Source organism: Cavia porcellus, unplaced genomic scaffold, assembly GCF_034190915.1.
Source record: "Cavia porcellus strain 051 isolate PalLab524CR breed Dunkin Hartley unplaced genomic scaffold, mCavPor4.1 scaffold_5, whole genome shotgun sequence".
NCBI classification, from domain to species: Eukaryota; Metazoa; Chordata; class Mammalia; order Rodentia; family Caviidae; genus Cavia; species Cavia porcellus.
In genome coordinates, this window is record NW_026947488.1 from 92994559 (window position 1) to 93009784 (window position 15226).

A 15226-nucleotide genomic window follows, 5' to 3' on the forward strand; every position below is an offset into this window, starting at 1 on the left:
TTTCTACACATCAGTTGACTTAACTTAAAAATATAATTTTACAAGTTCTTTTTTTTCTTTGTGTGTGATTACTGAGATAATGTACACATATGCCTAGCACATAATAATGCATTTATTTATATGAAGTAGCACTTGTAGCAGGTAGTATCTGTCCGGAATATTACTACCATCACAGCAGGTGAGCACAGTCGTTGATAAGGGGGATTGCCTGCCATTTTCTGCTTGAATTTCCAACTGGAAGTGTTATGTTGCAGCACGTACCCTTTCATGGATGAATGTCAATGCTTTAGGATGAATATTTTAAAATTAAATGTTAAAAGTGCCATATTCATAATTATTAGAATATGTTCAGGAAGCAATATGTGGCAATTATCATGTGTATCTTTATTCATGGAAAGCAGAGGTTCCAAATGGGTGACTTTACCCCTTAGAGAACATTTGATAATGTCTGTATACATTTTTAATTGCCAAAATTGGGGACTGGGTGGGTACTAGCATCTAGTATACAGAGGCCAACAATACCTTTATTGTATACGTGATAGCTCTCTATAACACAATGGCAATAGTGGCAAAATTGTAAAATTCTGAGCACTCTTCCCAATGATGTGTGCCCTTATGCTTCCTTAAGTCTCCGTTCTGCATTTCTAACTACTGTCTTGACATATCTCTATTCTAAATTTTCCCCCCACCCTAAGGGAGTTACATTTTCTCTCTCTGTTCTATGGTCATCTTGTCCTCTCCGATCTACCGTTTCCTGCCAATGGCTTGCCTGCTTCCTATGGGGCTGTGCATTCTACCTGTGTCACTCCCTCACCCCTAGACAGCCCATTATCCTGTCTAAAACACAGCAGCTAGATTTACCGCAACAATGAAAGCTGCATTCATCCCACTCTCAGTCCTAGAACTTTTAATCAGTTCTAAATAGATTTTTTTTTTTTTTTTTTTTGTCTTTTTGAGACATGGTCTCATTATGCAGTTCAGGCTGGCCATGTGTTCACTTTGTAGCCCATGCTGGTCTTGGATTTGCAACGATCCTCCAGCCTCAGCCTCCCAAATGCTGGGATTACAGGTGTGCACCTCTATGCCCAGCAAATTTTTTTTTTTTTTTGGTACCTTGGATGGAACTCATGACCTTGCGCTTGCCAGGTAGGTACTTTGCTGCTGAGCGGTATCCCTGCCCCCCAAATAGATTTTTAAAAGATCAAATTACTTAGTTTAGAAGCTGAGACCTTTGCTGCTAGTGCCAAAACTGATTCTCCTAATCTTACCTTCCAGTATTTCTTTCATGTTCTGGCCCTCATCAGCCACTCTGAAGCAGCCATTTAGAACTCTCAGTATTATCCAGGGTTTCCTGAATACTTTGTTGTCTGCATCTTCCTTTTTTCTCACTTCAAATCATTAAAATCCTGTTCCTCTATCATAACCATTTCAAATGTCTCATCTTTCAATGGAATCATAGGTGGACCAGAGACACAACTGTTGTGTCTTTAAATTCTGCAGCACAAGCTTTGCAGCTCGAGGCACCAGGCAGTTATCCACATTCAGAACTCATCCCCCCCCCCCCCCCCCAGTCTGCAAGCTCTACTCACATCTGTGTCTCCCAGGGCAATGTCATGCAGCTGTACACACAACTGATGATCTGACATGTTTTTTTTTTTTCTTTTTCAGTGCTGGGAATCAAACCCAGGGCCTTATGCAAATTGTCTACCACTGAACTATATCCTTAGTCCTTTAAAAAATGATGTGATGGCCAGGAGTGGTGGCGCATGTCTATAATCCCAGCACTTAGAAGGCTGCGGTAGGAGGATTGCTATGTGTTTGAGGCCAGTCTGGCTACGTAGTGGGACCAAAAAAAGAGAAGGATTTTATGTAGTTCCTAAACTTCTAGCTAACATGGTATGGGCTTTGAGTTTTTTGGTCAATTTTATATTAAAGTGACCAATTTCTCATTGAAATGATCATCCATTTTACGAATATACTTTATCTGAACTAGTTAATTTTGAATCTATGTATTTCGTAATTGTACTGATGACAGCATGGATACTCACCCAAATCCTCTCCTTAACCAAACTTTCCTTGAGTTCCTTTGAGATCTCTCCTTGGCTGAGCCCAAATTGGTACTTTTTCCTTCTTACCCAGTTCAGTTGTAGGGAGAACCCTGCAGCATCAGTTTACCCAGAATCTGTCAGTTAACATCTATTCATTTTGGCCTGTCTTTAGCTAAACCCCTGTTTAGATGAGTTTCGCAAAGAATTATTCTACTACTTTAACAATTTTAATTCACTGACCTCCACCCTGCTCCTGGCTGTTCCACTTTCTTTCGTCATATTTGTAATTGAGTACGATCTTTCCCTCCTATCATAAAATCCCATGATCGCAGACCCTTGAAAATAATGTCTTTACCTCTAACAAGTGTCTGAATAATTTTTTCGTTAATGGTTACTGACAGACACAGTGGTGTTATTGCAAGAACAAGTCTTACTCCCTATGAACAAGTCTTACTCCCTATTACCTACCAGCCAGTTTAGTAATTTTTCTCTAAAGAAAATCATATTCAAGGGGAAAATATCTCAATCAAAATTTATTCTCTTTATGAAGATTTTTTTTTTCCTATTGAACTTCGTTACTTTATGTTACTACATGTAAAAACAGACTAGGGTGAAAGGACATCTTATTTTATACTTCAAAGTATTTCATAACTTTATATACACATCCTACTTATCTATATCGAGGCTTTATTCCCCTCAGCCACAAACTATATCGAGTAGATCTCTTGTTTTTCTAATACTGTACCTCAAAATTCACTTGAGGTAGGAATGAAAGGTCATCCAGTAATGAGAGTCTTAATGTATAAAAATTGTAAGGTGTGTAAAAACCATATTTCTAATCATTAGAAACATAAATATAAAATTTTAGTAAGTAAAATATTAAACAAAGTCTTTTTAGTTTTAAGATAAACTTCCTACTTTTCCTTGCCCCATGAAAAAAGTGATGATGTTACTTAGTTTAGAAGCAGTCAGAAGCTCTGTTCTTGCCTAACCAAAGCCCTTCTCCTGTTTTGTTTCCATCCATGAAGAAATCTGAGTGCTAAGCAATGCCAATAATCATGCTGTAAGAAATGGCTAATAATCAATCTCCTTCTACAAGCTTTTGCTTTATATTTGTTAGAACATAGTTATTTTTCTACAGTATTTTAATAAAATTCATAGAAGATAACAGGTTTAATTTGCATGAAATAAAAGATAAGAGTAATCAGGAAATCAAGAGATCTAAAACTAAAATTTGTTATGTCCCTACTGTGTTCCAAGGTATTGTAAACATTGTGAATTTTCAACATCAATCTGTGAAGCAGATTCTTTCTCCATATGAGGAAATTTAAGTTTTAGGCTTGACCAATATGTGATACATGTCACTAAATTGGTCCATTTTTATTGGCTTTAAATCCTGTCTTTTAGTATACATCTTGAAATCTAGCTTCAAGATTTCAAGTGATTTACTGTTTATTAATTAATCTTTGGCTAAAAATAAAATAATGAAATCAGTTTAGGATTCTATAAACAAACAAAAAGCCAAACTATTGGGAGACTCCTTAATCCTAATCAACCTGGCACTAAGTTTAGTATACATTCTTATTTCTTTATATAAGCCTAAAGGCAAAGAGGAAAAATTAGTCTTTTAAAAAGGTTTCCTTCATAAACCACCATGCTGACAAATTAAATGACAGTAATCTCTCTCACCAGCTGACAGCCTAGCAGGGGTCCCGTTAACAAGTACATTAGAGTAGACTGACTAGTTTAACTGGCAGTCATGCCTAAAAACCTGCAGAGGAACTAATGCTGAATGCATCACTTTCTTCAGCAACACTTGGCAGTTTAAATGCAGCAATGCAACCAAAGGCTCTTAAAGCTATTCTATTTATTGTTGAAATCAACCAACCAAGTGATTAATTTTATTTTCTACATTGCATACCTTTACTGATAGCCATCATTTAAAAATGTTTCAAAGAAAAGATTTCTTACCAGATTTTCCCATATTTCAAACTGGAATGTACTAGAGGCAGACAATGTAGTGAGGAATAAATCTAGAAGGAAATGAAAAGAAATACAAACTTTTTTATTTTGTTCTGATATCTATTTCTAAAAACAGAAAAAAAATGCAACATGTAAAATGAATACAGTTCTACCAAAATATATTTTAAATTATGTTTTAGAAGTTTAATGTCATAAAAAATGAGAACAAAAAAGAAAACGAAAATAGATGTTCCTGTGTTAGTATAATTAAGGAAAATTATTTAAAGGGCATATTTGGTACTAGCCCTTCAAAAACATTTTTTATATTTACTGTTTACAGCATTCATTTAGAAGTAATTTTATTAAATGTTGAGAGGTGACATTCTTATTACAACCACACTTAAAAGCTTCAGCATTATTTTAAATCACAAGTCAACATTCAAACTCTTTAGCAGTCATGGTAAATAAACAAAAAACTATGCTTCAAATTTTGAGTAACTGAAAAATTGCCTTTGTAATTTAAAATTAACGAAGTTCATTTTATTGGAAAGTATAAGAATTTTACTCTTTCTAATTTTACTATTTTCAATTTTTGTCTTAAGTTTTGTAGTTTCTATGTGTTTGGAAACAGGACATGTTCATATGGTTACTAAATAACCATCACATCATATTATAGTGTCACACAAATTTCCTTGGACTTTCTAAAAATAATCATGCTGTTGTATCTCTAAATACAAAGTCTTAAGAAAAGAAGAGTCTGTGTTAAAGCACTTCATCTAAAATTCATATAAGTGATCATATAAGTGCATAGTAAGAATCTTTCAATGGTAATCAGTATAAGTGATAAGGATTAATAGCTGCAGAGATTTCTAAGAATCTGTCAGTGCAAACTCTGAACTATTTGAAATTAGTAAAATATAAATAAAACATAATAATTCAACATAGGCCATACTGTTCACACAGAAGCTGTTGAAACATTTAACCCATTTAAGAATAAACTCAGCAGCATCTTCCCAACAAGGGAGCAAAGGCTCAGTGCCTTGATGAGGCAGCTGGCAGCACAAGACCAGAATTACTCCATTACCATGTACACCTAAGCTGAGCGAGAAGGAAAAGTGCATCTATACCATTCCTAGAAAATGATTCAAATTTTTTTCTACTGAAGTTCTATTAGTCTCAATATATATATTTGTATATAAAGTAATAAATGAGCTTCACATTATTTCAAAGAAAATTTGAGAACTATAATACAAAATGCTGATTCTATTTTCATAGTTTCAAAGCTATTTATTAAATCATAAACAGCACTAAAGCTAGATGAAGGACTGGAAGTATTTTGTAAAGTGGATTTTTAAAAAATTCATCTCACCATTCAATTATGTAAAGGGGTTACAGAAAAATGAATGATTCATTACACAGAGGAATAAAAATAAGAGATGATTAATAATTAACAATTCAATATGAGGAATCACAGTTCAGACTTTGAATAAAATAACTGCTAGAAAAATTTTAGTCCACACAATAATGTCTCACCTTCCCACGTGGCTAAGAGTAATTTACAGTACAAAATTAAACGAAGTGTATGCTAAATAACTATAATGAATGCTGTGATATGCCACCCAGATCATCTTTAGGAGTAAATGATTTATCTATGAAGCCAATGAAAATTCTGCTAGCAAACACCTCACTATCTCTTTGGAATAACTTCTGGTGAGCCCATTTCTAGTAATTTGTCCATTCAGAGGCATTAAGGGTAGAGCCACACAAATTCAGGATAACTTTGCAGAGTATTCTGGCTTTAGAGCTCCTCAGGAGCAGCTGAGGTTTTTACAGATTAGTGAATCAAAGCCGAATTAAAGCCAACTGTTTCCTTGCTTGCTCTTCCACTGGTATTGAATTTAAGAACTTTGTAAAATGCAATTTCCTGCACAGGAATCTTAATGTCAGAGTCTGCTTCTGAGGGAACTCAACAGTTGACAGTAATACAGATAATGAAACTTATGGAGACTACAATAGGTTAAAATAGGGGAAAAATTCATGACACGAATGAGAAATTCAGCAAAGTGATAGAGATCATGAAAAAGAATAAAACAGAAATCTTAGACTTGAGTAACTCAGTAAGTCAAACAAAAATACAGTTGAGAGTCTCAACACAGGCTACATATAAAGCAGTAGAAAGACCTTGTGAATGTCTCCAAAAACTGTTCCAAAGTCACGGTGGGGTGTTCACTAGCAGTATTTTCAGCAGCTATTGTGAATAAGTCATTCACTCCTAAGAGCAATTTACAGATTCAACACAGTCTCCTACAAAATACCAAAGTTTCTTCACAAAACTAGAAACACCAATCCTGAAATTCATATAGAACCAGAACAGCTAAAGCAAAACTGAGCAAAAAGAATAAACCTAAAGCCATCACAATATCCAACCTCAAGACAACCAGAAGCCTACTGCAGTATGATGGCACAGTACCGTGGTGGTGGGCCTGTGGCAGGCATGCTGCAACAGGCTGTTTCTACCTCTGAAAGCTATAAAACTGGATACTAGCATGAAGACCGACATAAAGAACTGGCTACACAAAGCCCTACATTAAGCCCAGACATAGCTATCATGCATGTGGAGAAGCAAGAAGAATATGCATGAGCCTATTATTCTGCGAGCTCTTGATCACAAGGGAGAGGGGGCTAGAAAGAAGACAGAGCATACAACGGAGGGACAATAGCAGGGGATGCAGCAGAATAAAAAGTTAGCAGCACTGTGATTACATCAGACCCCTCTTACTCAGGAAGCAGTAACAACTCACTTACAGGAATAGGAATAATATTCTGAATAGAGATTTGCCTTTCCTGCCTTGATGTCTAATTTTAGAAATGCTAACAGAAACATCATGGTGGCAGACACCATCAGTGTCAAGAGATCTGGTACTAAATCAAGTGTAATCCACAAAGCTGGCAAAGTCCTTTTTAAAATTAAGTTTATCTAACAATCGAATACTGAAATATCCAATGTACATACATTTTCTTCTCTGTAAAGTATGGATAACACAGTGAATTATCTCCCTTCATAGCTTGAAGGAATAAAGGAGAAAGATCTTTGACAAGCACAACAGAGCATTCCCTTCAAATGAGGAGTCCTCTGGTTTAAGCTGATGGTTTGGATATGATGTGAATGTGTTCCTGAAAGTTTTATGTGTTGGACAGTTGGACCCACTGTGGCAGCACCAAGGTGGAACATTTTAGAAGTGGGACCTAACAAAACGTAGTTGGGTCCTGGGGGCACTGTTTTTGGAAGGGCTTAAGGTCCTTCTGCAGTGGTCTGGTTGTGCCAAGAGTGGCGGCTGGCTATAAAAAGAGTGAACCTGGCACTCTCCAGTCTCTCGCTTCCTATTTGCCCATGGGACCTGTTCCACGCGCCCTAGTCACTGCTGCCATCAGCCGAAAGCACTTCCCTAAGCTTGACCAGAAACCAGACTCTTGAATCCCAAAACTTGTAAGCCAAAAATAATGTCTTTTCTTAAAAATTCACCTTGGATGATATCAGTTAATGTAGTCTCATAGTAATATTATGAGTCTTTTTTAGAAAAAAATGCAGTTAAGAAAATATTTGTAACATTGTCTGGATGCTACAGACATTTCCATCAAGTAGAGAAAGCAGTATCATAACCTATACTGTTTCAAAACTTGAGCTATGAGGCTATGTAAAGCTCTTGGATTTTATATATTCCATAGTATAGTATCATCTTTCTTAGGCCTAGTTACATTACAGAAAGGACAGCATAACAATAGAATAAAACTCTCCAAAATATTTTTTCATTTGTTAAAAAAAGAAAAAAACCCTGAAGTCTATGTAACTACAGAAATCACTAAGACAAACCAGTGGATGCCAACACCCTCACTCTTTGTAGTAGGGTGTAAGCACACTGTGTTGCTCAGAGGTCATCAATACAAATGCTGCCAGGCATGAGGTCCTGACTAAGCGACCAAGGGACTTTGGTGAACTAAGAGTCCATCCCTGTAATTTAGCTCTTATTGTTGTTATTATGGAAATATAACTTCTTAAATATGAAAAATCATACTTCTGAGATACTGAAATTTTAATTAAAATATTTTAAATACAATAGAGAAAAAAATTTAAAATGTGTGAGCACTGATTTTAGATCACAAGCACTGGTTTGAAACCTCTGATAGAGATTTCTGCTATATCTGTACATTTGTTCAGAGAGAGCCAACCATATTCTCGATATTTACCTATACCAAATAATTCTGCCCCAAAGTATTCTGCACAGGCATAAATTATATGAGGATTGGTTTGAATGGTTCCCATTCAGAAGTTACTGTTCTGAAGAAGTCTAAGTTTCTGGGAATTGTTTTAAAATCTCACTTTTTCTTTGGTACTGGAAATTGAATTCAGGACCTTCTACTTGCAGGTGCTTATGCCACTGAGCTATATCCCTGGCTACTATCTTACTTTTTCGGTTCGTAATCGTCTATGTAGATTTTTCCTCTTATCCTCCTGAAACAACAGGTTTGAAGATTCATTATGCTTAGCAGACTGCTTTGACTATCTCTTATTTCATGAAGTATACATTATACAAAGGGACTCACACACGAAGTATACATTATACAGAGGGACTCACTCACACATTGTGCCCTGAATATGTATACATGCTACTATAGAGGCGAAAGCCATTAATGCTGGTAATTAATATATTATTATAGGAATAATATAATAGGAATGAATATATTCTCTATTCCTTCATCAGTTAATTCATAATCAGAGGCACTTTTATTCTAAGTGGGGCATGGGGATGGCAGGAATTATTTATTTCAGATTGTATTTGAATATGGCAATCAGAGGCTAAAAAACAAACTCCAACTTCCAGGTGCTGGTAGCCAAAAATGATAGCATCTATTAACTGCCCTAAAGAGAATATGTAAAGGGATCATAATTTTCATTTGGCAGGGGTTACTATTAAAAGAACAATAAATTACAGTTTTATTATAAGGGGTTTATTTTCCATTACTTAAATAGTGTACTGTTAAAAAATCAAACTAATTAAAGTAAGTTAATAATCTTCAGACTTAAAAATACTTTGAAATCCATTGTTAGATCAATACCTTGAATGAAGTCAAATAGTTTCTCCACATTTATGATCAAGATCTTAAGGAATTTGAGGGAACTTTTGCACTTTTAGTATGTTCAATCTTGAAGGAATAAAAATGGCAGAGTAGTTATCTGCAGCAAAACACAGCCTCTCCAGAACTTGGAATTGAGATACAGAACCAGGAAAATAACTTTTTGAAGAGGAAAAAGGTAGATTTCCAGGAATAGAGAGGGAGGAAAATGAGGAACTCTAGAGACACTGGAGAAATGGAGCATAACACAGAGAAAAGGATAAAGTAGTCTGGAAAGTTTGCCCCAGCTATATTTTGAGGTGAGAGAGCTGTCTATGCTGACATAGATAAGCCAGGGATGGCAGGGTTAGCTCCAAGAAAGATGCATTGTTTTGTAAACTCCTAAACTAGTGAGGGGTTTTAGTCTGAAAGTGACTTTCTAATGGCAGGCCAGAGATGGAGAAGAAATTCAGTGCAGTACCTGCTACATTTGAGGAGGCTTAATCAGGAGCCATTTGGGAAGATAATGTCCAAAACTGAGTTACAGAACAGCTACAGAACAATCATACTTCATGATTTCTTTCATGACTGGGAGTGGGTGGCTGGTACAAGAGACAGCAACAGCAAGTTTAAGCTCAGGCCTAGGGGAATAGAAGGGTTTTATTCGCCAGGGTGGGAAGCCAGACATCTAGTATGACTTTTGAGGGGCTGGGTATGACAGTGATGGCATTGCATCAGTGGTATGCTCTTACCTCGGGCCCAAAGCCTACATACAGCACAGAACTCAGTGGTCTGTTTGGTTTCCCCATTTACCATTATGAGCAGAGATAGGTAAGTCTTCACTTGAAGGGCTGTCACAGTGTGGACACACGGACAATGGGGCCTCTGCAGTGCGTGTGGAGACTGTAATGCTAGGCAGAAAAGCCATGATTTGGGGAACACTGAGAGTCACAGAAACTGGGAGTGGCTAGGGAGAATACAGACTTAAGGTGGACATCACTGAATGACAATACCCAGGAAGAAAGGTGTAGCTGAATTCAGCCTCTACATACAGTAAAGTGAGTGTATTAACAAAACAGGTCTTAGCAGGGTCTTACTATTCCATGTTTGATGAATTCCAATACTGCAGACTCTGGAAAGAAACCATTCATTGTGAAACATGGAGGAATGTTCTGGACTCATTTTTTTCTTTTTCATTATTTTTTGGGGACATTGGGCTTTTTGTTCATCCCATAGATACCAGAATGGTTCAACCTACATAAATTAACAAATGGAATTCATCACATAGACAGAAGTAAGGACAAAAATCACATGATCATATTAATAGATGCAAAAAGGTCTTTGACAAAATTCAATATTGGTTCACTTAAAACAGGTACAGAAAGACCTTTTCTCAATTTGATAAATGCAATTTACGAAAACCTACTGTCGACAGTATATTGTGTTTCCTCTAAAATCAGAAAATGATAAGGAAGTTCTGTTTCACCATTAATGTTCATTATAGTACTCAAAACATTAGCCAGATCCATTGGCAAGAGAAAGAAAAAATGTGATACATATAGGAAAGGAAGAAGCTGCATATTATTTGTAGATGGCATGATGCTTCATCTACACAAGACACAAAATTTTCACCAAAATACTCTTAGAATTAATAACCCAATTCAGCAATGTAGCGTGATATAAAATCAACACACAAAAATCAACAGTGTTTCTGTACACTACTAATAAACTCACCAAGAAATAAGTAGGGATAACAATCCCATTCACAATAGCATCAAGAAATATTAAATGCTTAGGAATTAACCTAAACAAGGAAATGAAAGACTTCTACAACAAAAACTCTTAAATTCTCTGGAAAATGGGATACAAGAGGACATTAGAAAATGGAATGATGTCTCCTAGAGGCAGAATCAATATTGTCAAGTGTAGAGAGGCCACGCTGACTCCACTTCGTCCAGACACAACTAGTTGACAATGTTATGAGAAAAAGTGCAGGCCTTGAAACACTGCCCCTACCCTAAGGGAAAAATATGAGGTCCTATAAGGACAAGAAGCAAACAAGTTATATAATCTAAGCATGCACAATTTGAGTTTTTTTGTTCTTTATCTCAATAAAAGCTACTTGCTTAGGCTGGCAGGGCGGCAGCAGTTTGGCTGACCTTTAATATGTGCGACCCTTTATTTTCCCTCTACTTGCAGAACCCCAACAGGGAAAGTTGTATTTCCAAAACTGCTATACAGATTTAATGTCATCTTGATTAAAATACCAACAAGATTCATTACAGAAGTGGAAGAAACAATCCTAAAATTCATATGGAACCAAAAGAGACCAAGAATAGCAAAAGCAATCCTGGGCAGCAAATACAATGCAAAAGGCATCATAATTCCAGTTTTCAAGTTATATATCAAAGCTATAGTGATAAAAATGGGATGTTACTGGCATAAAAAGAAGCATGCAGATCAAGGGAACAGAATAGAGCAGTGGTGGTGAACCTATGGCATGTGTGCCACCACCAGCTGTTTGCTGTCGTTGAAAGCTCTAAAAGGTTTGCCATCACTGGAACACAGGACGCACAAACAACTCAATGGAAATTTGGGTGTCTGATCTTTGACAAAAGGGCCAAAACCATAAGCTAGCGGAAAGACAGTCTCTTAAGAAAGGGTGCTGGGCAAACTGGCAATACACATGCAGAAGAATGAACGTAGATTCACATCTTATCACCATATATTAAACTAAAATCAAAATGAATCAAAGATCTAAAACAAACCATATGCTGGAACATAAAATAAAACTCTAGAAGATATAGGCATAGGCAATAACACTTTGAACAGAACCTCAAATGCGTAAGAAAAAACATCAAGAATCAACAAACAAGATCAAAGCTTTTGCACAATAAAAGAAACAACCAATGGAGTAACGTGATAACCTACAGACTGTGAAAAAATTTCTGCAAGCGACACCTTAGAATGAGGAGTAATATCTAGAAAATATAAAGAAGTCAAGAAAATTAGACCACTTCCAAAAAGAAAAAGGCAATCAATTCAAATTAACAGATACTTCTCAGAAGTACAAGGGGTCAATAAATACATGAAAAAATGTTGAACATGTCTGCCAAATAGAAAAATGCACAAGAAAAACATACAAGATTCTGTCTTACTGCAAAAAGAATGGCTAGCAATAAGTCAAATAATACATGTTGGTGAGGCTATGGGGGAAAAAGGAACCTTTCCACATTGTTAGAGGGAATGCAAATTAGTACAGTGAGTATGGAAATCAGTATAGTGATTCCTCATTTAATGACCCATGACCTACTGCTTATGACAGACTTTATGACCCACTGCTTCAACTTACAACTGGTCTTTTTTTTGGGGGGGGGGTATAGTCCTGTATATCTTGTCTACAGAATCTCAACGTCTTGTTTTATGCAGTAGTGTAACTTTTGCCAGCTGTGCTGTACGAGTACTATAGTTTTATGTTGTTAAACACTGTACTATTACATGTAAGAGTTATGCAAATAAAAGCAAAGCAAGTTGGAGTTTCCTTTTACTATTTCTCTGTTCTGAATTATAATGTCAAACTATATACAATTCCTGACTTAGCAATCAATTCATTCAATGACCTATTTGTAGGAATGGAACTTGGTCATTACACAAGGAATGTTTGTGCAGGTATCCCTCAAGAAACTACAATTAGAAATTGCATTCCACCCTGTTATTCCCCTTCTAGGTATTTTTCCAAAAGTTACAGACATATTACAGTGATACATGCATATCTACTGTAATAGCACAACTCTTAAGAGCTAAATCTTTGAAGTGGTTTGTATGCCCATTGAGAGATGAATGGATAAATAAAATCTTTTTAGATATAATGGTGTACTACTCTGCCATAAAGATCTCTGAGTCATTTGTAGGAAAATGGATGCCATCTTGAGACTACAATGTTCAGTGAAATAAAACAGAAACAAGCTTAAATTTCACTTGGTTTCTCCTATATAAGAAACCTCAAATAAATTACAGAGCAAAATAAAAGGAGAAAAAAAGGAAAATGATTGTTTGCAAAAGGGGGCTAGTATGGGGGATGGAAAGGGGATTAAAAAAAGAATTACAATGTGTTATATGCATGTGACAACTTCCCCAAAAATGTTATTATTATATACTGCAAACTAATAAAGATTTAAAAAATACTTTATGAGTTAAAATTCTGTTAAAAATAGAATCAGTCCATTTTATGTAGCAAAAATGTTCAAACTTGATTTAGTAATACATAATTATGTATTAACAGATATATTTCTGAATTCCAATATGAAGATCCTCCTTCTTCTAGAAGACTTCTCTATATTTCAGGAAGTGAAAAATTTGTAAGGCTCAGTGATAGAACTGGGGGACAGAATTCCGACATCAACCACCACTAGTATTTTCTGACATTCTATCAGCTCTCATGTTTGTGGATTCACTTGAATGTAATCTTTTCAAATGTAAATTCTAGTACTGCATTTGTCTTATTCTTTTTATGATAATGAAGTTAGCCAACATTCATATGGTTTATGCACTAAGACCTCATACTGTCATAGTCTCTTTCATTCCCACAGTGGATTCTTTATTATATTCACCTGTGCCTGTTTACATAGTTACAGAGGTTTATATTTGCTAATTGCTATACCAGCAGCCTATGCAACCACTACTATCCAAAAAACCTCCTTTTTTTTTTGGCAGTGGAAACAGAGATTGCTGGATTCTTGAATATTTATTTCCTTTTCATAAAAAGATTAACAATCTATACTAATGAGGACTTCGAAAATCCACTTTTATGCATTTCTGTCTTCTGAGTTACTCTATTTTCAATAGAATTCTAAACTTTGACTACATAGTGGGCTTTTCTTAAGTTTAATTAGGGAAAACCTTAAAGTCTGCTCGCAAAAACACTGGTCAGACATTTAAAATCAAGTTCAAAATGAAAATAATTTATTTCTGAACTGATAAATCAAGTTGGTAGTGCTCTAAAATGTGTGAGTAGATTTTCTAACAACTGTTATATCAGACTAAACAGTAAAACACCATACAGTAAGCCAGCTCAGTTTACCAGTTTATTTCATAAATCCAAGGATGGAATAGTGAAATATACAAAATGAGTTACTTGAAATGATTTATATGTGCATTACCTCAAAAGGAAACCACTAAGGCGGTTATACCTCAGTCTGTCTGGAAACTTGGTTTGTGTACTATTTTCTTTCATTGTTCACAGTTCCCTTTCTATACACAGGGAGAATCTTCTGCAGACCAGAATAATGGTGACATTCATAAAATAATCTGTATGCAATTTTTATGTATCATTTCTGGGACATACAGTAGTAGTAGTAGTAGTAGTAGTAGTAGTAGTAGTAGTAGTACTAGGGAACACTGCTGCTGAAGCTAGAGCAGTGCTGTAGTACAATGGTTGAAGTGTAATAAATTCTGATAAACTTGGGAAAAGTCAAGCAAAGTCTTAACTTCTTGGAGCTTCATTTCCTTAAGATATTTTGTACATTATATCTACCTATTAATTTAACATCTTTTATCTCCTATATGTTTAGCAGTCAAATAGGTATCAAAGAGATGAACACGAATGAAGTATGCTCCTTACTTCTGAGCAACTTCTTGTCTCTAGAGGAGACAGATGTGGAAACCCATCATGTAGTCATAGCGCTTCTGGAAGTACGAACATGTCTTACAGAAACAGCAGACAGAAATACCCACTACTTGGATGAATTTCGAGACACTTCACGGAAAAGGTGACATGTGTGATAGCCAGAAACTTACTGGGAAGTTATTACATTCACATCAATTAATGCTAACACTACCTGCATACAATATTTTATAGTTTATAAAACTTCATATGCAGGGTAAATTAAAATCAAGTAAGAAGAGCAATTTAAGAAAATGATGATCTCATTTGTGGAGGAGATAGATAAAGCTTATCTTATTAATGTAATATTCACAGTATACTTATAATTATAAAAATTCCTCACATACTTATTCCTGCTGTACAAAATCTAAGTTAATGAGAATGTCTGAGAAGTAGTTTTCTCAACATATGGGATTAGATTAAAGCAGTTCTTAAATGCTAC

General features: G+C 35.6%; 1 protein-coding gene across 1 annotated transcript in view; it reads right to left on the reverse strand.

Annotated features, from left to right (window-relative positions):
• Itfg1 (integrin alpha FG-GAP repeat containing 1) overlaps nt 1-15226 on the reverse strand; it is a 225653-nt gene that overhangs the window by 150052 nt on the left and 60375 nt on the right. Inside the window, exon 7 of the mRNA XM_063249304.1 lies at nt 4020-4081. Within this exon, the coding sequence (XP_063105374.1) occupies nt 4020-4081 (62 nt within the window). The remainder of the gene's footprint in view (nt 1-4019; nt 4082-15226) is intronic.